This window comes from Ranitomeya variabilis, chromosome 2 (genome assembly GCF_051348905.1).
Source record: "Ranitomeya variabilis isolate aRanVar5 chromosome 2, aRanVar5.hap1, whole genome shotgun sequence".
Classification (NCBI taxonomy): Eukaryota; Metazoa; Chordata; class Amphibia; order Anura; family Dendrobatidae; genus Ranitomeya; species Ranitomeya variabilis.
Window position 1 is genome coordinate 186,322,515 of NC_135233.1, and position 23,914 is coordinate 186,346,428.

At 49.1% G+C, this 23,914-nt stretch overlaps 1 protein-coding gene across 3 annotated transcripts in view; it reads left to right on the forward strand.

Annotated features, from left to right (window-relative positions):
- HDAC8 (histone deacetylase 8) overlaps positions 1 to 23,914 on the forward strand; it is a 110,147-nt gene that overhangs the window by 80,937 nt on the left and 5,296 nt on the right. For 2 of the 3 annotated variants that reach the window (XM_077283306.1, XM_077283307.1), the window contains exons 9-10: positions 3,231 to 3,325; positions 11,420 to 11,525. In XM_077283306.1, coding sequence (XP_077139421.1) covers positions 3,231 to 3,325; positions 11,420 to 11,525 — 201 coding nt within the window. The remainder of the gene's footprint in view (positions 1 to 3,230; positions 3,326 to 11,419; positions 11,526 to 23,914) is intronic. The other variant, XM_077283308.1, reaches the window with a different exon arrangement.

Genomic DNA, 23,914 nt, shown 5'->3' on the forward strand with positions numbered 1-23,914 from the left:
AATTAGAAAAATGTTGTCTGTCCAAATATATATGGACCTAACTGTAGATGACATGCCAGAAGGGGCTTTATTGACCCTATTAGTATTTACCGTATATACTCGAGTATAAGCCGAGATTTTCAGCCCAAATTTTTGGGCTGAAAGTGCCCCCTCGGCTTATACTCGAGTCATGATCGGTGGTGGGGTCGGCGGGTGAGCACTGTCATATACTTACCTAGTCCCGGCGATCCTGGCGCTCCCCCTGCCTGTTACACTGTCTCCGGGTGCTGCAGCCTCTTCCCCTGAGCGGTCACGTGGGACCGCTCATTAGAGAAATGAATAGGCTGCTCCACCCCCCATAGGGGCGGAGCCGCATAATTCATTTCTCTAATCAGCGGTGCCGGTGACCGCTGACAGAGGAAGAGGCTGCGGCACCGAAGACCAGCTGTCCGGGGGAAGGAGCGGCACGCCGGGAGCAGGTAAGTATCGCATATTCACCTATCCTGGTTCCACACGCCGGGCGTCGCGCCATCTTCCCGGCGTCTCTCTCTCCGCTCTGACTGTTCAGGCAGAGGGCGCGATGACGCATATAGTGTGCGCGCCGCCCTCTGCCTGATCAGTCAGTGCAGGGAGACGCCGGGAAGATGGCGCCGAGGAGCTGCAAGACAGGTGAGTATGTGTTTTATTTTTTTTTATTGCAGCAGCAGCTATGGGGCAATAATGGACGGTGCAGAGCACTATATGGCACAGCTATGGGGCAGAGCACTATATGGCACAGCTATGGGGCAGAGCACTATATGGCACAGCTATGGGGCAGAGCACTATATGGCACAGCTATGGGGCAGAGCACTATATGGCACAGCTATGGGGCAGAGCACTATATGGCACAGCTATGGGGCAGAGCACTATATGGCACAGCTATGGGGCAGAGCACTATATGGCACAGCTATGGGGCAGAGCACTATATGGCACAGCTATGGGGCAGAGCACTATATGGCACAGCTATGGGGCAGAGCACTATATGGCACAGCTATGGGGCAGAGCACTATATGGCACAGCAATGGGGCAGAGCACTATATGGCACAGCTATGGGGCAATGGTGCAGAGCATTATATATGTGGCACAGCTATGGGGCAACGGTGCAGAGCATTGTATATATGGCACAGCTTTATGTGGAGCATCTATGGGGCCATAATGAACGGTGCAGAGCATTATATGTGGCACAGCTTTATGTGGAGCATCTATGGGGCCATAATGAACGGTATGGAGCATCTATTTTTAATTTTGAAATTCACCGGTACCTGCTGCATTTTTCCCCCTAGGCTTATACTCGAGTCAATAAGTTTTCCCAGTTTTTTGTGGCAAAATTAGGGGGGTCGGCTTATACTCGGGTCGGCTTATACTCGAGTATATACGGTACCTTATTTTTGGACTATAAGATGCACCGGACCGTAAGACTCACCTAGGTTTTAAAGGAGGAAATTAGAAAAAAAACTGAAGCAAAAACTGTGGTCAATTCTGTGCTAATGTCCCCTATCCTGGTATATATGGTCCCCTCATCCCTGTCCTGATATGCATGGCCCCCTCATCCGTATCTTGGTATATATGGCTCCTCACGCCTATCCTGGTATGTATGGCCCCCTCATCACTATCCTGGTATGTATTGCCCCCTCATCCCTATCCTGGTAGGCATGGCCTCCTCATCCCTATCCTGGTATGCATGGCTCCTCATCCCTATCTTGATATGCATGGCCCCCTCATCCCTATCCTGGTATGCATGGTCCCCTCATCCCTATCTTGGTATGCATGGCTCCTCACCCCTATCCTGGTATGCATGGTCCCCTCATCCCTATCCTGGTATATATGGCTCCTCATCACTATCCTGGTATGCACGGCTCCCTCATCCCTATATTGGTATGCATGGCTTCCTCATCCCTATCCTGGTATACATGGCTTCCTCATCCCTATCCTGGTATACATGGCTTCCTCATCCCTATCCTGGTATGCATGGCTTCCTCATCCCTATCCTGGTATGCATGGCTTCCTCATCCCTATCCTGGTATACATGGCTTCCTTACCCCTATCCTGGCATGCATGGCTTCCTTACCCCTATCCTGGCATGCATGGCTCCTCTCCCCTATCCTGGTATACATGGTTTCCTCATCACTATCCTGGTATGCATGGCTTCCTCACCCCTATCCTGGTATGCATGGCTCCTCACCCCTATCCTGGTATGCATGGCTTCCTCATCACTATCCTGGTATGCATGGCCCCCTCATCCCTATCCTGATATATATGGCTCCTCATCCCTATCCTGTTATGCATGGCCCCCTCATCCCTATCTTGGTATGCATGGCCCCCTCACCCCTATCCTTGTATACAGGGTACCCATCTTCGTCCTGGTATTCATGGCCCCATCCTTATCCTGGTATGATTGGCCCCCATCCCCATCTTGGTATGTATGGCCCACATCAGAAAAATGAAAAAAACCCATAAACCATTCTACTTATCTTCCCTGCACTTCCTCGTAGCGTCTCTTTCTGATGCCAGCAGCTGCTTTATGCTTGTAAGCAGTGCATTGCAGTGACGTCTTGTGCTGCTTTCAAATAGAGGACAGCTGCCGGAATACTCACTGTTCCCCAGACCTATGGGCATGTGGAGCAATGAATATTAATTTCTCTTTAGCAGCGGGCACAGGAACTAGCTGCAGCCACCGGCTCCTGCCTCCTGTAACCCACTCACTCCCCCACCTCCAAATCCACAGTCAGAGTAGGTACATCTGGACTATAAGATGCACCCCCCATTTTCCTCCACATTTTTGGAGGCAAAAAGTGCATCTTATAATGCGAAAAATATGGTACTTACTACAGGGTCTATGATCATTTTGCTTTTTTCATGTTTTTTTCCTAATCGGAATGTGGCAGAAGGTAGGGACCTAGATAGTTTTGATATATATAGCCCTGCTTACTGTGCTTTTGCGTTGCTGGTCCTGTCTCTGGTCCAGTCTCTCGTCCTGTCGACGATGAGCTTGTGCAGTCCGTTCCCAGCATTATGGATGTTGACTTGTCAGCTTCCACAGATGATAGACAGCACTTCTGACCCCCTCTTTGCAGGGCTCCCCTGATGCTCGCCATCATCCTTTCATGCTAATCGTCTTTTATTGTTATAAAATACCACAGTAGAGTAGTTCAGACGATGTGGAGCCAAGTCCTGAGTGCTCCGAGTTTCTTAGCTGCTATTCTCTGTCTTAGGAGGATACAATCTTCCCAATACTGCTCGATGCTGGACGTACCTGACTGCAGTGATCCTAGGCCGGACCTTATCTTCTGAAATCCCGGACCACGAGGTATGCAGTTTTCTCTGCCACGTTTCACGCTCTCTGGGAGGGTAAAAACCCAAATGAACCACAAGCCCTTCCAAGCTTGTGAATGCTTTTATTGTATGAAGACACTGAAACAAATGCTCCTCTGTTCTTGCTTCTGCCCTCCTGGTAGTCTACCTCCTTTTCAGATCTGCTGGCTGCCCTTTTTGCATCAAGGTATTTATTGAGCTAATAAACCTCCTAAATTCTTTTATAATTGCAAACTGGTTTAAGTTGTACCTGCTGTTTATTGAAAGTGTCTCAAAAAAGTCTCATTCATGCCCTTACACCCCTATGGGTGTATGTAGCAGGCTGAGCCCATCATACAGTGGGTGCTCCCTATTACATCTGCCTGTAACTGTCCTGGAGCATCTCACTATCCTCTTTTTGTTTCCATGTTGTCCAGCTCGGCTGGAGGTTACCGGAGATTGTGAATTACACTGTATACTGCAATAATATGTTATTGGCAGCCAAACAATTGCAAGTTCAAGTCCCTAAGTAAACTAAGAAATAATTGTTAAAAGAAATTCTCGTAGATATCGCATAATGAAGTGTCGTTTCTTGACCTTGGAAAGGTCGACTTCCCGTGACTTTCACCCACCAGACCCCCCCCCCCCCCCATCTCTGAATAAAGGACAAGCCACAGCCCCTCACCATATCCTTTTTGTTGCCCCCGACCCCACCTCTGCCTATGTCAATTCTTTATGTCATTTATCCGAATTTCCCCCATTTCATCACTCCCTCCCAGGGGCCAGTGTCATGCCCGCCTACCTCCCACCCTCCGGGTCTCGTCTGGTGGCTACTTGACCCTGGAAAGGTCGACTTCCCGTGACTTTTACCCAGACACCCACCCCCTTCCCGTCTCCGAATAAAGGACAGGCCACAGCCATTAGTCTTTTGGATAAGAATGACCACAGCAGCCAATTTTTATTAATAATTAAAGACACTTGGTGGGGCCCTCAAAGCTACCGCGGTCTTAGTCTGGTGATTGTTCCATTGGCATTGCCCCTTCCCTCCCAGCCTTACTTCTAGCCACATTTTTTCCAGGCTCGGAAGGACCATGAATTGAGGGAAGAGGTTTCCTCCACACCATTAACCTGTATCCGACTTCCGTCATCGGGTACCCAACCATCGTTACCGCGTACCCGACTTCCAACGTCGGGTGGCCCCTAGATCTCATAATAATGTGACCCCGACTTGCCTCGCCAGGTATCACCCAAGTCTCACCAGACCACCACCAACACATGACCATCCAATGAAGGGGATCCCTGCAATGCAAGAATCCCCCATTCCATAATTTTGACCAACTTCGAGGACCCACTAACGCCACACGCATCTTGACCCCCTTCAAGTGCTCGAGACCCCAACAACCAGCAATGCTGTGGCCCTCCGTATCCCTTCCTGCAACCCCCCGATCCACAAATCCGTCCCCAATGCGTTCAAGTGCACCCCATCTGCTAACCAGTAATATTTCCGTTGAATCTAGCCGGACATGGCATATCGCCACTCCCCCATTCTGCACAACAAATTTGGATACCTCTTTGTTGACTTTAACACGGGCCTTGTTAATCTTTTCCACTGATCGCGCCCCCCGCCAATTTTTTCTAGGTACCATGTCAGACCACACCACACTCATATTTGAATACGTCAACCCCAGCTGCCTTACATCCTTTTTGATGTTGATAATCAGTCCCCTTCCTGAGCTAGATCCCAAATCATTACCCCCTACATGTAAGACTACTATATCTGGGACTCCATAGAGCTACACTGCCCGATAAAACTCATGAAACACCCGCCCCCATGTCAAACCCCTATACCCCAGCCACCTAATCACCGACCTTTCCCTTGTGAAACCCAACTGTCTCTCGTTCATCCGTCTGTCAGCCTGCCGTGCTCCCCAGAAAACATAAGAATGTCCTAGGATCCAGATCACAATTGGAACTTGTCCTGCAACAAACCAAAGAAAAATTAGTGAGATGTTCTATACCCTGGACGGCTCGGCTCCCTCGTATCCTTGAGGTTGTACGTAGGACCTGTATCGTTGTGACTCCCACCGGCCAATCATCCTTAGTATTTCCGGGCTCAGCCCTCCCACAGCTGCCTCAGTTGCAGCTCTGATGCGGAAAGAATGACCCGTATAATTGCCCGGCTCAATGCCTGTCCTTACCAAGCACTTTTAGAACACTCTAATGAATTGGTACTTAGACAAGAAGCACTCGTCCTCGTGACACAGCAGCGGTCCACCCTTTCGAGGCCTGGTGGCCATGAATCCCTCAAAACATCTCACAGGACACATGACAGAACTGCTTACCTTTCCTAATAGCACCCTTTTTCCTTTTCCCACCTGATCTGTTTTTAACCTTCTGATCCAAAATTCTAATCCCTTCTGAGTAGCCATGATGTCTTCGGCTAGAACGCCTTCAGCTTTCGCTCTGCCTGGTGCTACCAATACCCCTATCTTCATTGCCCCGAAAAATGCCAATGAGAATGCCAGCCGAAACAGGCGTATCTCAAAACGTAACAAGCAAACCGTCTCTAAAAGTAATCCTAGGTTCTCCAATAAACCAAGAGACACAGACCGCCTGTTATCCCTCCTGCCTTTTTCTTTCCGGAAACCCTTAATGGCCTGCCTTACTAAAAAATTCTTTGTAAAGTCTGTTCTATTCCTCAGTTTAAACCCAAACACTAACCCTGAAATTAATTGATTTATCTTCGCTGTAGACAACTTACCATCCGCGGCCTTCCTAATTCCCATCAATAAAACCCCTATTTGTTCCTCCTCTGTCAAATCCTCCCTCCATTGTCCCAACCATTGTTCCCACAGCTGCCATGTCCGTAAATAAGCTGCCGACGTGCTACTTGCTAAGGATGACTTAATCAATGGCTTTGCAGCCCTGATTCCACACTCCAGAGTCCAGGGTAGGCCCTCTTCTTCTGCCTCCGGGGCCAACGCCCGAAACCGCTCCCACTGGAAATGAGAAAGTGCGTCAGCTACAGAGTTAAATTCGCCTGGGACATGAAATGCGGTAAAAGGAGCATTAATGGTCAGGCATTCTAACACCAGCTTGGGCAACACCCAAATTACTGGCGGTGATATTGTTTATGGCAATTACCACGCCATGTTATCACATTTAAACCGCACCTTTCTGTTTTTTAGCTGTCCCCTCCATAGTGTTACTGCAACAAGGATATGAAAAATCTCCAGTAGTGCAATGTTCCTGACCAGCCCCGAGCGCACCCATTCCTCTGGCAACTAGGCCGCGCATCATTGCCCCTGGAAGTATGCTCCGAAACCATAACTATCCGCTTCATCCGTGTATAGATTAATGTCAGAATTACAACATACTCCTTCCATCATCAAAGATTGCCTTATATACTTTTCCAAGAAAGTGTGCCACACCGCTTTATTGTCCGCCGATAACCGCACATAATGATGAGGCGACTTCATCCCCGCCGTTGCACCCGCTAATCTCCTTGAGAAGACTCTGCCCATAGGCATGACCCAGCATGCAAAGTTTAAACTCCCTAGCAAGGACTGAACCTCTCGCAGCCTCAGTTTTTTAACCCTCAATGCCCTGCCTATTTCTGGTTTTAGGGCCGTCAATTTTTCTTCCAGAAGACGACACTCCCACTGAATTGTATCGATCACAATCCCCAAAAAGGAAATACACCATGTTGGCCCGACCGTTTTTTTGGGAGCTAACAGGACCCCAAACTCTTTTGCGACCCCCTCCAAACTCCTTACGATAGTTTCGCACACATCCGATTATGGGGGACCTACGCACCAAAAATCATCTAACTAGTGGATCAGCAAGCCCAGCCCCGTGATGTCTTTTACTACCCACTCCAGGAAGGTGCTAAAGGCCTCAAACAATGATCATGACAAAGAGAATCCCATCGGTAGGCACCTATCCACAAAGTACTCCCCCTCCCAATAGCAACCAAGCAAACGCTGACTATCAGGATGTACCGGCAATAACTGAAAATCTGACTCCACGTTGGTTTTGGCCATCAGCGCCCCTCTCCTACATTTTCTCACCCATTTTACTGCCTCATCAAGCGATGCGTATAGGACCGCACATAGTTCAGGATCAGTGCCTTCATTGACGGATTTACCACCTGGGTAGGACAGGTGATGGATCATTGTGACTGACCGGGGTGTGGTGACTTGCCTGCATATTGGCCTGCACGTATGTTTCTGTGTATAAAGTTTGTTGCTGTGCAGGTTTCCGGTACATTCCGGTGCACAGAGGAGGATCAGGATGCAGGGTTGGCAGCGTATTGCACTGACCTTGGGTGCAGGATGCGGGTAAACACTCTGTGTCCTGTTGTCTCAGGGGAGTATCTGTGCGGTCAGGAAGGATTGCAGGAGCAGGGGGAGCGCTGTATTGGCTTTGTACATAGTCTCTAGTACTCTTAAGAGGGTCTTCAGTATCAAAATCACTTAAACTGGCACTGTCTCTTTGGCTCCCACTGATGGCTTGTTCCAGGACCTTTAACCTTGCCATGGTTGCGGCGTGTTCGCATTCCTTCTCTAGGGCCTCTATTTCTGCCTTTCTTTTCATCTCTAGCACCTCTGTTTCTGCCTTTCTTTTCTTCTCTAGGGCCTGTTTCTTCTGCCTCTATTTCCATCTCAATTTTCCTTTGAGCGAGGGCAGCTTGTATTTTACTGGCCTCAGCTTCTGCATGTGCTCTTACGAGCTGAGGGTTGAGGATTTTGAAGAGCGTGACTTAGATGATCGCTTTGACTGTCTGGCTGAGCCGGAAATACAAAATGACATCTCGGCTATTAGCGCGATTCTTGCCTCTGTCTTGGCTTTTATATCGCGCACCATGCTTTCTCTCTTAGCTAAGTTGTTGGAAAGCTTGCAGCTCTTTGCAGGGAACTGACGGGTTAAGTCTCTATAACACAGAGGTGCACTGATCTGCAATTTCTGCATACAGTTGATAATCTGAGCACAGTTGTGCAAGGGTTCCCTCTGGTGGTCGTTCGAGAGAAGCAGGCTTAGACAGGCTGTCTATGTGACTCAGTAGTTTTTGCCATTGCTCTGCTATAGCACGGAGAAGATCACGTTTACTGGATTCTAGATTCTCCCTTACTTTCCATGTGGGCTTTGTGGGACGTCTAGCCTTCTCACTAGATGGTGGATCACGTTCTATGCACTCTTTCTCTAACAATGGGTCTGGCAGAGACCTTGTAGACATTCCTTCAGTCACCCTGATTCACAGGGAGAAGGGGAGCTGTATAGTCTCTTATATGCTGAGAGCGGATGTGACTTTACAGATGAATCTGGTAAGTCTTTTTTACTATTCTGTCCCCTGGGCCTGTGGCTGCAAATATGGCTCTGTGAGATGCTGAATCTCTTCACCCTACTTACAATTGGCAACGTTCGCAGATAGCTTAACTCAGCTGCAGGCACACATGTTATGAAGAATCCAGAAGAGGCTTTGTTTTCTTTAAGAAATCTTGTTGAATGCATACAAACAGCAGCAGGCAAAAAAGACTTTCTTGAGACAAACTGAAAGCACATGTGCCTCTAATGAAGCCAAGATGGAGACTGAGACACGGAGAAAAAGAAGGAAGTGACATGACTCCCAGCAGAGGGAGATAGAAGGGACAAACTTCATGGAAAGGGAGGATTTCAGCTATGCAAAACACAGGAACACATAGCAACAATAAACAATATGAGAACCTGCAATACAGCATGTAAAATGTACAGGACAGTCTGTAAAATGTCTCATTCATGGGACATAACAGTACCTCTAGGGGTGAGAGCAATGACAAAATGCAAAAGTGACCAAAACAGCCAAAAAGGATTAGAACAGAGAAATGGTCTGTGGTCACCCCCTGCAGAACCACTATAGGGGATGTCTTGCTAATTGCCTTTTCACTTCTACCTGTTGTCTGTTACATTTGCACAATAGCAGGAGACATTGATTCACAACTGGTGTTGCTTCATAACTGGATTGGTTGGTTTCATAGAAGTGTGATTGACTCGGACTTACATTGTGTTCTTTAAGTGATCCCTTTATTTTTTTTAGTGTAAACCCCTTCACGAAATGCACCATATATATATATATATATATATATATAGCATGATGATCGCGCTTGTTTGCAGTGAGCACCTCCGCAATCAAATTCAGGTGTCCGCTCTATATGACAGCTGATCCCCTCAACATCGCAGAGCCTCTGTGCTCCCATTGGCACATCACGATTATAAAACCAATTCTTCACCTGCTGTTTTTTTTAATTCTGCCTCCCAAAGATTGCAGTAAGTCTTGGGTCACATTTATCCTGCACTCTGCTCTGAGCACTTAAAGTGGGGGTTTCAGTGTAAATCTCTGAAGTACTTGATTCAGACAGGACCCCTGATGAAAGATTCCCTATAATTATAGAAGCACTGTAGACACTGTCTGGCCTTTGATCCGGCTGTGTTCATCTTTTTAGGATTGCATACAAGTGCCGTCTGCAGTGAAAAGGACAGCGCTGAACAGAGGCCAGACGGAGCCCACAGTAACTCTGCTTCCTCATTAAAGTGAATATATCCCTTGAGGGTCTCATGTGAATCATGATGTAAACCGTGATGTAAGTGCTCAGTGTAGAGTGCAGGATAAATGTGATCCCAAATGTCATGCAAAATTTTCCCAATAAAAGCTTCAACTCAATCCACCAAAAAAGCACGTCTGTGCAGTACTGTACATCCACATATGGGCTATTTCTACATTCAGCATTAAATGTGGGATACCATTTGGTGCTATTTTAACCCATTTCCCAGTGTGAAAATGTAAAATCTGAAGCTACAACATTTTAATGGTAAAATTTATTATTTTTCTTCACTGCCCAATGGTATAAAATTCTGTGACACATCTGTGGTGTCAGTATGATCACTGCACCCCTAGATGAATTTGAGAGCTGTAGATTGTAAAATGGGGTCACTTATGGGGGGGTTCTACTGTCCTGGCACCCATGGGGCTCAACCAATGTGACATGGCACCCTCAAACCAGTGTAGCAAAATCTGAAGTCCTATATGGCGCCTCTTCCTTTCTGAGCTGTGCACTGTGCCTCAAAAGTATTTTTTTGACCTCATATGAGGTATCAGTGTGTTCAGGAGAAATTGCAGAACAAAATTGTGGGTCCATTTTCTCCTGCTATCCCTGTGAAAATGAAAAAATGGGGATAAAAAAAAACATTTTTGTGGGAAAAAATATATTTATTTATTTTTTTTCATTTTTACAGATCAACGTTGTAAAATTCTGTGAAGCACCTGTGGGTTCAAGGTGCTCACTACACATATATATATAGTCCTTGAGGGGTCTAGTTTCCGAAATGGGGTCACTTGTGGGAGAATTTCCACTCTATAGAATAACAGGCTAAACTCGCTGCCAGGTTTCATGAGGTTCGTCACTGACTTTCGGTGACAGTCTGAAGGAAGTAAGAGTGAAGCGGCCCATTAGCAGCTGCTGTTTGGCTGCAGGGCTAACAAGGAAAACAACACTCTAGCCCAGTGTTCCCCAACTCCGGTCCTCAAGAGCCACCAACAGGTCATGTTTTCAGGATTTCCTTAGTAATTGCATTGCCTGTGCAATATTAAGGAAATCCTGAAAACATGACCTGTTGGTGGCTCTTGAGGACCGGAGTTGGGGAACACTGCTCTAGCCCATTAGCAGCCTCTGATTGGCCTCAGGGCTCACATAGCACAACAATACTGGAGCCCCTTAGCATCTGCTGATTGACTGCAGGGCTCCCATGACACATCAGTGGCTGCTAATGGGCTTGAGTGTTGTTGTGTCATGTCAGCCCTGCAGCCAAATATTCAAGCCCATTAGCAGCCGCTGATTGACTTCAGGGCTCACATGACACAACACTAAAGCCCATTAGCAGCCGCAAATTAGCTGCAGGGCTCAAATGACACAACACTGGAGCCCTGGGAGATCAAGTGCTGACATTGCTGGAACAGCATCGGTGGGGATTAAAAGCAGAAAATCTCCGGGTTTGGCAGAGGTTAAGGATAGCCTGCCCTAGGTATTGACCACTGGTTTTGGTTGCACTGTACATGATGCAGATTTTGTTTTTTTAGTTCTTCACAGAGTACGGGCCGGATTATGTTCTGGAGATTACACCCAGCTGTCGGTCTGACCGGAATGATGCCCAAACGGTGCAGGAGATTTTAGCTTCAATCAAAGGTAAGAGTCAGGAACAGATGTAACCTGATTAGCTCTTAGGTGTAGGATCTCAGTTATTTTTCTAGACTAGAAAACCAGCATTTCAGTGGATCATTTCCACCAGTCCTAACTGCTGCTGTTGCCGCACCCATGAAGGTGGTCGCCCAACGTGCTAAATACAATAGTTAAATCTGCCCCACCGTGCACAATTGTATCCTGTAGTCGGTGGTCACTGTAGTCATTGTGCTGCCCAAAGAATAAGAGAACACTTAAAATAATGGCGTTCTTAAAGGCGCTGTCCAGCCACTTTCCAACTACACGGGCGCGGCCTCACTCTGTGTAAGTGTATTGAGTGTGGCTGGACAGAGTCTAGTCGGAACGTGGACCACAGCAATTGCGGGAACATGACCATAACTCCCGGTGCCAACATCAGAGAATTCTCACAGTGCGCAGACCACCAGATCTTCTATCTTTTATTGGCAAAGGCTGTTCATCGATATGGCAGCCCAGTAAAAGAAGCAGAACAAAGAGGCTCTGACCGACCTCTGTGAACAGAGAGGAATAGAGACCGCCGACAAATCCAAGGAACTGCTGATACGCGCCTTGGTGGAGAAGGACATAGAGCAAAGTACTAAAGCATCTGGCCAAGGAGAGAGTCCACCTCAGAGAGACCCAGCAATGCCAGCTCTTGCACCGGAGATACCTTCTGGGAGTGCCAGCAATGCCAGTGCTGAGGAGCCTATGGACTTTACTTTGCAAATGGACTTACAACAGCTGGGAACAAGTGATCCCAATCTGCGCCTGCAGCTTATTCTACAGTACCGACAGACTGCTGCTGCAGAACGCTGGGACCAGGCTGAGAGAGAGGCTGCAGAACGCCGGAAGGAGAGAGCTTTCAAACTTCAGATGGCTCAAATAGAGAGGGGTAACAGTCCTCAGCTAACCCCCTCCCAGGACATAAATACAAGGAGACCACATCTAGAACACTTCCCTGTGATGGATATGGACTTGGATACTTTCCTTCGGGGGTTTGAAAAACCCCTGTAGGCGCAATCCCAAGTCACATGCTGAGAAGCAGGTACGTGACAGCACGCCTGACATTTTTTAGGGGCGACGGGTCCCTTGAGGGCTCCGCTCTCCCCACACCTACAACAGAACAGATGAGAACATGGAATGTCACCTCCCATGTACCCCCCCCCCCCCCCCCCGCATCCAGGCTCATCCCGCTTTTAGTGCCGGACCAACAGCCCTGACCCATCCTCGGGGAGGCACTTATGGCATCCGTGAGGCCCCCACTGCATCATCACTGGCTGAACAGCGGCGATGGAAGAAAGGCGGGTACGGTCTCTCCTCCTCTCTGTCAAAAAGATGGTGGATGGAGGGTTACCTGCACAGTCCAAGCTGCAGCTGACCTGTACGGCAGGATCGCTTCCACAGTCCAGGTCCTGTGCTGTGGCGGTTTCCATACCGGGATGCACACCGCTGGTAAGTGTGGGCCCGGAACGCGATACAGCATGTGCGACGGCACCAGCAGAGGGCTCCTGCAACAGCACTTTAAGCGCTATCACCCATGGCCTCCCCTCTCCCCTGGGTGCGTTCCAGCCGGCGTACAAAATTTAGGACCCGGCTTGGGCCTATTTAGGCCGCAACCTGAAGCTCCGCCCCTTTTTATGACGTCGCGGTGAAGCGCTTCCCATTTTATGACATCGTGGTGCAAGCTCCGCCTCCTCTTGGCGCATCTCGCACACGGCGAGACTTTCCCCGCGGGCCGCATACCCACACGTGGAGCCTGGTCACACACGGTGGCACTCTCAATTCTTTGCAATTCTGGACACAGCGGATTCTTTCCACAGGCCGGCTCCCTACTCGTACAGCCTGCGCAGGGCCGGACTGGGACTAAAATTCAGCCCTGGCATTTGAAATCACACAGGCCCACTTGTCACATGGTGACTGTATAATATCTTTGTACACTTGTAGGCTACAAGAAGTGAGGGGAGTGTAACACGACTATATAACATATAATTACAGCTGTATCCAGCATTACAGCTCAGCCCCCATAGAATGTAATACAGCCAGCCCCCATAGACTATAATACAGCACAGCCCCATAGAATGTAATGCTGCACAGCCCCCATAGAATGTAATGCAGCACAGCCCCCATAGAATGTAATGCAGCACAGCCCCCATAGAATGTAATGCAGCACAGCCCCATAGAATGTAATACAGCCAGCCCCCATAGAATGTAATACAGCCAGCCCCCATAGAATGTAATGCAGCACAGCCCCCATAGAATGTAATGCAGCACAGCCCCCATAGAATGTAATGCAGCCAGCCACCATAGGATGTAATGCAGCCAGCCACCATAGGATGTAATGCAGCCAGCCACCATACAATATAATGCAGCACAGCCCCATAGAATGTAATGCAGCACAGCCCCCATACAATATAATGCAGCATAGCCCCATAGAATGTAATGCAGCACAGCCCCCATACAATATAATGCAGCACAGGCCCATAGAATGGAATGCAGCACAGCCCCATAGAATATAATGCAGCACAGGCCCATAGAATATAATGCAGCACAGGCCCGTAGAATATAATGCAGCACAGGCTCATAGAATGGAATGCAGCACAGGCCCATAGAATGGAATGCAGCACAGGCCCATAGAATACAATGCAGCACAGGCCCATAGAATATAATGCAGCACAGGCCCATAGAATGCAATGCAGCACAGGCCCATAGAATGGAATGCAGCACAGGCCCATAGAATACAATGCAGCACGGCCCCATAGAATGTAATGCTGCACAGCCCCCATAGAATGTAATGCAGCACAGCCCCCATAGAATGTAATGCAGCACAGCCCCCATAGAATGTAATGCAGCACAGCCCCATAGAATGTAATACAGCCAGCCCCCATAGAATGTAATACAGCCAGCCCCCATAGAATGTAATACAGCCAGCCCCCATAGAATGTAATGCAGCACAGCCCCCATAGAATGTAATGCAGCACAGCCCCCATAGAATGTAATGCAGCCAGCCACCATAGGATGTAATGCAGCCAGCCACCATACAATATAATGCAGCACAGCCCCCATACAATATAATGCAGCATAGCCCCATAGAATGTAATGCAGCACAGCCCCCATACAATATAATGCAGCACAGGCCCATAGAATGGAATGCAGCACAGCCCCATAGAATATAATGCAGCACAGGCCCATAGAATATAATGCAGCACAGGCCCGTAGAATATAATGCAGCACAGGCTCATAGAATGGAATGCAGCACAGGCCCATAGAATGGAATGCAGCACAGGCCCATAGAATATAATGCAGCACAGGCCCGTAGAATATAATGCAGCACAGCTGTTGTGAATTAGACTTTTTGGCTCCCTCTTTTGGTCACTAGTGGTATGACTCTGGGATTGTCTTTTTTTCTGTTTGGCACTCACCTGGGTCGTTAGTCTAGGGGTGTCGCTATATTAACTTCCTGGATCCTTAGTCCAGTGCCTGGCATCGTTGTAATCAGATCCTTCTGTTGCTCCTGTCTGCTGGTCCTGGCTCTTGCAAAATTAAGCTAAGTCTTGCTTCTTTGTTTTTTGAGTTACTTGCTTTGCTACTATTTTTGTCCAGCTTGTACTAAATGTGATTTCTTACCTTGCTGGAAGCTCTAGGGGGCTGGTGTTCTTCCCCCGGCCGTTAGACGGTTCGGGGGTTCTTGAATATCCAGCGTGGATATTTTAATAGGGTTTTTGCTGACCATATAAGTCATCTTACTATATTCTGCTATTAGCTAGTGGGCCTCTCTTTGCTAAATTCCTAGCTCATTCTTATGTTTGTCTTTTCCTCTTACCTCACCGTTATTATTTGTTGGGGGCTTGTATCCAACTTTTGGGGTCTTTTCTCTGGAGGCAAGAAAGGTCTTTCTTTCCCCTTCTAGGGTTAGTTAGTTCTCCGGCTGGCGCGAGACGTCTAGAACCAACGTAGGCACGTTCCCCGGCTACTTCTATTTGTGGTGCTAGGATTAGATATATGGTCAGCCCAGTTACCACTGCCCTATGAGCTGGTTTTTTGTGTTTGCAGACTTGGTATTTATTCCTGAGACCCTCTGCCATTGGGGTCATAACACACAGCCCCATAGAATATAATGCAGCACAGGCCCATAGAATATAATGCAGCACAGGCCCATAGAATATAATGCAGCACAGGCCCATAGAATGGAATGCAGCCAGCCCCATAGAATATAATGCAGCAGAGGCCCATAGAATGGAATGCAGCCAGCCCCATAGAATATAATGCAGCACAGGCCCATAGAATGGAATGCAGCCAGCCCCATAGAATATAATGCAGCAGAGGCCCATAGAATGGAATGCAGCACAGGCCCATAGAATGGAATGCAGCACAGGCCCATAGAATACAATGCAGCACAGGCCCATAGAATACAATGCAGCACAGGCCCATAGAATATAATGCAGCACAGGCCCATAGAATGGAATGCAGCACAGGCCCATAGAATGGAATGCAGCACAGGCCCATAGAATACAATGCAGCACAGGCCCATAAAATATAATGCAGCACAGCCCCATAGAATATAATGCAGCACAGCCCCATAGAATATAATGCAGCACAGCCCCATAGAATATAATGCAGCACAGCCCCATAGAATATAATGCAGCACAGCCCCATAGAATATAATGCAGCACAGGCCCATAGAATGGAATGCAGCCAGCCCCATAGAATATAATGCAGCAGAGGCCCATAGAATGGAATGCAGCACAGGCCCATAGAATGGAATGCAGCACAGGCCCATAGAATACAATGCAGCACAGGCCCATAGAATACAATGCAGCACAGGCCCATAGAATATAATGCAGCACAGGCCCATAGAATGGAATGCAGCACAGGCCCATAGAATGGAATGCAGCACAGGCCCATAGAATACAATGCAGCACAGGCCCATAGAATGGAATGCAGCACAGCCCCATAGAATATAATGCAGCACAGCCCCATAGAATATAATGCAGCACAGCCCCATAGAATATAATGCAGCACAGCCCCATAGAATATAATGCAGCACAGGCCCATAGAATATAATGCAGCACAGGCCCATAGAATGGAATGCAGCCAGCCCCATAGAATATAATGCAGCAGAGGCCCATAGAATGGAATGCAGCACAGCCCCATAGAATATAATGCAGCAGAGGCCCATAGAATGGAATGCAGCACAGCCCCCCCCAATAGCTCCACAATCCAGTCATCACTCATTGATAAAAAAAAAACAAAACAAAAAAAACACTCTGCTCACCTCTCCTCGTGCCCAGCGCTGCTCTGGCTCTGGTCTCAGCAGTCGCAGTCTGCCCGCCCGGTCACATAGCAGGTGCGCGATGATATGACGTCATCGCGCACCCGCAGTGTCAGCGGCAGGCAGAGCGGGGAATGATGGGAGAGGAAGCGTCAGCAGATGCTCTCTCCTCCATCATTGCATTCAACTGTACCGGCGTCTATGACGCCGGTATAGTTGAATGCGGGGCCGGGAGTGCGCCGACAGCGGGGAGAGTGTGCCGACAGCGGCACACTCGAGCGGCCGACTTCTGCCACCGGCCCTTCTGGCATTTGCCAGAACTGCCCGATGGCCAGTCCGGCCCTGAGCCTGCCTGTACCTCATCTGAGGACCGCTCACTCAGGGCCACTGGACCAGGGTAAGATCTCTGGGCTGCGCCATATACAACTCATTAGCCCTTCTCTGCAATAGTCACTGGGCCTTACAACACACTAATCCTCCCTTTTGGAGCATATCAGCAGAATCAGGGACTTTCTGGGGTACACCATGTCACTCTCCAAAAAGGCTAACAAAACAGTGTTTTTCACCTTTTGTACCACCTGCCTTTCTGTGTTACCAACGGGGACAGAGTACTCCACTCTGCAGGGCCAGTGTTCCCGAGTGCGTTCATGAACCCTCCGCCGCCACCGAACCTATTCCCCCGAGTGGACTTTGTCACAATCACAGTCCATGGCTTCTCTGACTAAAGCAAGATCCTGCCACGGATCGGGGCATTTGTCTGCCTGTCTTAGAGGGTTCCTCTACCTCACGGGAACCGTCGGCCAGCAGGGGCCGTTCTCAGTCAAAAACTCCACAGGCATCTAGGAAACGGATCCGTAGCACGTCTCCCGGGCCCTCTTGCGCCTCGGCATTCGTGAGCTCCATTTCCTGCTCCCCCCTCAGAGTTCGTAGTAACCAGGACTCTGAGTCTGATACCGATATGCTGCTTGATCTAGATTCTCCGGATTATCAAGCGACGGTGGATAGTCTCATTGAGGTCGTCAAGCAGACTTTGAAGATTAACGAGGGCTCTAATTCCATCCCGGATCATGCGGTGTCCTTAAAGAGGACCAAATGCTCTCATAGGGTTTTTTCCAACCATCCCTAATGTTAGCACACAGTTCGGCGGCATAAGGAGCGACCGGACAAACGCTTTGCAGGTCAGAAGCCGCTTGAAGTGAGAGATCCATTCTCATCGGATCTGTGGAAGGAATGGGCTGAATCTCCTCCAGTTGACCCACTGGTATCACGCATGACTAACAAAACCCTCCTATCCTTGCCAGATGGTTCTTCTATTAAAGATCTTCATGGACCGTCAGAGTCTTGCCCGTTCAGTTTTTGAAGCGTTGGGTTCAGTACTCTCTCCCTCTTTCACCACAACGTGGGTAGCTAAAGCTATGGTCTCTTGGGCAGATAACCTGACCAGAACCATTCAGGATAGTGACCTTCCCCCAGAGGCAGCGGATCTAGCAAATCAGATCTCCTTAGCCGGGGTCTATTTGGTGCATGCTTCCCTGGACTCAGCTAACTGTGCCGCTCTTGCAGCCGCAAACACCATCTCCATTATTCAAGCATTGTGGCTCAGAGTATGGTGAGCGGACTCTGCCTCTAAAAAATCCCTAACATATCTGCCTTACCAGAGCGGCCGTTTATTTGGAGAGAAGCTGGATCAGTTTATCTCGGATGCCACAGGAGGAAAAAGTTAATTCCTCCCCCCGCAGAGGACTAGACGACTATTTCGTTGGTAACAGCAGACGTGTTTTCTATCCTTTTGCAGCAATCCCATTTGGTCCAATACAGCTACCTCTTTCGGCTAGGGGTACTCCTCCCATGGAGAGAGGGGCCCTCAGGTTTCGTCCAACCAGTCGTGGAAGAACCGTCCCAAACAATCCAGATCTAAGGGAGCCAGGTCCCATAGATTCTCAACGCAATGACTCGCGGCATTACCCAGTCGACACCTGTAGAGTAGGCGGTCATCTACTCCTATTTCACCATACCTGGCTCTCCGTTGTTCACAACGAATGGGTAAGGGACCTGGTGTCTTCCGGTTACAAAATAGAATTTTCTTCCCGCAGGCAACGTCCTTCTACCAAGCCATCGATTCGCTATGCCAAAACTGAGTCATTATTCCAGTCCCAGAAAACAAGAGGTTTGAAAGGTTCTAATCAAACTTATTCGTGGTTCCGAAGAAGGACAGGATGGTGCCGCCCATTCTGGACCTGAAGCTCCTAAACAAGTTTGTCAAGGTCTGACACTTCAGGATGGAATCCTTCCATTCTGTCATCACTTCGATGGAGAAGGGGGAGTTCCTAGCATCCATCGACAACCGGTATGCTTACCTGCATATCCCGATTTTTCTTTCCCCCCCCCCCCCCCCCCCCTCCCACCAAAGGTTCCTGCGCTTCACTTTCCCCGAGGAATATTTCCAGTTTACAGTTTTGCCCTTTGGCCTCGCCACTGCTCCAAGAATGTTCATGAAGGTCATGGCGGCTGTCATGTCTATTCTGCACTCTCAGAGTGTGGTCGTTTTGCCATACCTAGACGGCCTCCTAGTCAAGGGCCTGTCTTTCCAAGCATGCGTGGAGTGTGTCCGTCTTTGGACACACTTTCTCGCCTGGGATGGCTGATAAACTAAGGCTACGTTCACACTAGCGTTGTGCGCCGCTGCGTCGGCGACGCAACGCACAACGCACGCAAAAACGCGGCAAAACGCACGCAAAAACGCTGCGTTTTGCGACGCATGCGTCAGTTTTTGCCGAAAATCGGACGCAAGAAAAATGCAACTTGTTGCGTTTTCTTGGTCCGACGCTTGCGGCAAAAAAGACGCATGTGTGGCACAACGCAACAAAAAAAAACGCATGCGTCCCCCATGTTAAGTATAGGGGGCGCATGACGCATGCGTCGCCGCTGCGTCGCCGACGCAAACCCGACGCACATTAGCTTAACGCTAATGTGAACGTAGCCTTAGACAAATCTTCCACTGTCCCAGCTCAGCAGATTTCCTTTTTAGGAATGATCCTAGACACCTCCCGAGGGTTGGGGATTCTCCCTCGAGACAAGGTCTTAGCCCTTCAACAGGGAGCCCGAACACTTTGCTGCCCACATCCTCACTCCATCTGATTCGGCATGGGGGTCCTGGGCAAGATGGTAGCAGCGATGTAAGCTGTTCCTTTCACCCAGTTACATCTTCGGCCTCTACAGCATGCACTTCTAGCAGCCTGGGACAGGAACCCGTTCTCTCACGACCGGCTGTGCCACTTGTCCCCGTGGTTCAGGCAGGCGCTCAGGTGGTGGACGTTGCGGTCGTCCCTCACCCAAGGGAAATCTTTCCTTCCAGTCCAATGGCTGGTGGTCACCACCGATGCCAGTCTTCTGGGCTGGGGGGCTGTCTTTCAACATCACACTGCCCAGGGATGCTGGTCTCCTTGGGAGGCACTTCACCCGATCAACATTCTGGAAATCTGGGTGATTCGATTCTCCCTGTGAAGGATCCATCACCTCCTAGTGGGTCGCCCCATCCGAATACAATCAGACAACGCCACAGCTGTGGCATATATCAACCATCAGGGGGGCACCTGCAGCAGGGCGGCAATGCTCGAGGTGAAGCACATTCTCCATTGGGCGAGAGCAACCACCCAGTCATCTCATCAGTGTTCACATCCTGGGTGTGGAAAACTGGGTGGCAGACTTCCTCAGCCGCCAGGGTCTCGCTCTGGGAGAGTGGTCACTGCATCTGGAGATCTTCCAGCAGATTTGTCATCACTGGGGGACTCTGGACGTTGATCTGATGGCTTCAAGACTAAACGCCAAGGTGCCCAAGTTCATAGCTCGGTCCCGGGATCTAGAGGCCATTGGGGCGGATGCACTGGTCCTTCCATGGCGTCAGTTCCGTCTTTCGTACATGTTCCCCCCACTTCCGTTGCTCCCGAGGGTCATCGGAAAGGTCAAGATGGAAGGAATTCCAGTGATCCTAGTTGCTGCGGACTGGCCGTGCCTGGCGTGATATGCAGAGTTGGTGCAGCTCGTCGTCAGCGTTCCCTGGCAACTTCCGGATCGTCCAGCCGTACCTGGAAATCATTTTTCGCATGGTGCAGGGACCGCGGTCCTTCTCTCGCTTTCTCCATTCCGGTCATTCTGGAGTTTCTGCAGGCTGGTCTGGACTCAGGCCTAGCGCTTAGTTTCCTCAAAGGTCAGATTTCTGCCTTATCTGTTTTGTTCCAGCACAGGATCGCTTCCAAACTGCAGGTGAGGACTTTCATTCAGGGGGTTTCCCATTTGGTACCCCCCTATAGAATGCCTTTGGATCCCTGGGACCTTAACCTGGTCCTGGATGTTCTACAGGGGTCTCCCTTTGAACTGCTGCAGGACGTCTCTCTCACCCACCTTTCATGGAAGGTTGCCTTTCTTTTCGCGGTGACTTCAATCAGGCAGGTATCAGAGTTAGCCGCCCTGTCCTGTCAGCTCCTTTTCTAATTTTTCACCAGGACAAGGTAGTTCTCAGGCCGTCTCTGTCTTTCTTGCCGAAGGCGGTCTCTTCCTTTCACCTTAATGAGGACATTGTCCTGCCCTCGTTTTGTCTGACACCAATACACCATTTTGAGAAGGCTATTTAAACTCTGGATCTGGTGAGGGCTCTCAGAAGATATGTCTCACGGACAGCATCCTTCCGTAAGACGGACGCCTTATTCCTGATCCCTGGGGGTCACAAGAAGGGACTCTCCACTTCTAAGTCCACAATAGCCAGGTGGATCCGTTTGGCTATTCCCAGAGTCTTACCATGTCAAAAACAGGGCTATCCCAGCAGGGATTAAGGCACACTCCACTCGTTCGGTGGGGGCCTCCTGGGCCATTCAACACCATGCGTCAGCGGAACAGGTTTGCAAGGCTGCGACTTGATCCAGTCTGCACACCTTCTCAAAGCACTACAACATCCACCCTCAGGCATCAGCAGGTGCGTGCCTTGGAAAACGAAAATCCTTTTCTCCAAGCCACTCAATGGGGGACACAGCACGCACCCTGTTGGCCTAACGGCTTGAGTATGTTCTTTGGTTTGACTTTGATATACTTTAATATATTATTCTGGTTTTCCTACTTCTTTGTCAAGGAACTGGTTCGGCTGGAGCCAGTGCATGTGGTGTATACTGCAGAGGAGGAGCTAATCTTTTTGTGTCTATTTAGTGTCAGCCTCCTTGTGGCAGCAGCATAACACCCATGGTCCTGGGTCCCCTAATGAGTGGCTCGGAGAAAAAGATTTTATGATGAGTACATAAAAATCCCTGTTTTCTTTTTTCCAATACAATATACTGAAATGACTGACTTAGATTTTAAGAACCGTGCACACATATGCCCTAAATATCTCATGTGATTATGGCCCCATAATAGCTGCATGGTCCTCCATCAGATGTACATCATTGGTTTGGGATTAGTGTGTTGCGGTTCTTCAATTCCTAACAGATATTTTATGAAATTCATCAGCACAGAATTTAAGATTCATCTCTCTGATACAGAGCCAAAACACAAAATCTTCTAACACCCAACAGCCACTGCAAGGGGAGTGTGAAAGCAATGATCATACATACAAGCAGACCATGAGGTGGACGCAGACAGTCATACTAGTATGCAGACCATGGAGCAGACATAGGCAATCATACACGCATTCAGTCCACAAGCAGACCACGGATCGGACACGGGCAAACATATAAGTATTCAGTCCACAAGCAGACCACGGGGCGGACGCAGGCAATCGTACAAGCATTCAGTCCTGTCAGACCACGGGGCGGACGCAGGTCAGCATACAAGCAATTCAGTCCCTTCAGACCACAGGATAGACACAAGCAAGCATTCAGTCCCTTAAGATCACAGGATGGACACAGGCAATCGTACTAGCATTTAGTCCCTGTACACCACGGGTCAGACGCAGGCAGTCACACAAGCATTCAGTCCATGCAGACCACAGGGCGGACACAAGCATTCAGTCTATGCAGACCACAGGGCGGACGCAAGCAGTCAAGCAAGCATTCAGTCTATGCAGAACACAGGGCTGACACAGGCCGTCATTCAGTCTGTGCAGACCACTGGGCGGACGCAGGCCATCAGACAAGCATTCAGTCAGGTTAGTCGTAGGCCATCAGGCAAGCATTTAGTCCTTGCAGACCACAGGGTGGATACCGGCCGCCAGACAAGCATTCAGTCCCTGCAGACCACTGTGCCGAACGCAGGCCGTCAGAAAAGCATTCAGTCAGGGCAGACGTAGGCCATCAGGCAAGCATTCAGCCTCTGCAGACCACGGGATAGACACAGGCAATCATACAAGCATTTAGTCCCTGCACACCAGGGGGCAGATGCAGGCAGTCAGACAATATAGAGAAGCAAGGGTTTCTCCATAAATGGGAGATTGATCTACAATGCGGGATCACCCCAGGTCAATGGTGGACGTCCTTCACAATGATAGGGACACACTCTAAGTGCACCAGTCACCTGGAGAACCCCAGAAAGCTGCTGTACAGGTGGTACTTCACACCATACAGATTGTCTAAGATCTATCGCAACTCCCCAGATGTGTGCTGGAGGGGTGGAGTCGCCAACGTAGATGTGATGCATGTCTGGTGGAAGTGCCATAAAGTGAAGAAACCTTGGAACACAATTTCTCATTTAGTGTCTCAAATTAGTAGTATCCCAACAAAAATTGGCAAAGAGCAGGCGCTTCTGGCCATTGACCTGGATTTGATTCCTTGCGAGTTCAGGACAGTGATTGTGCACATCTTCATAGCTACTAAAATTAAATCGGATATTGGATAAACCCCAAGTGTCTGTCATTCCCAAAGTACCGTAGGTACATATTCATGTCAACAGTTTTATACTCCGCCAGAGGACCGGAAATATTCCACCATTTTCTGCAGCCGAGTTCTACAATCATACCTCAGTGGAGTAACATTTTCAGTGTGCCACCGGTAGTTGCTTTCTCAAGAATAGTGTCTCCCAATGCGTTTCATCTAACTCGAATCATCAGGGGAGTATTGGACATCTATCCTGTATCCGGTATATGCTGCATATACCCGATACAGGATAGATGTCCGATACTTTGGGAATT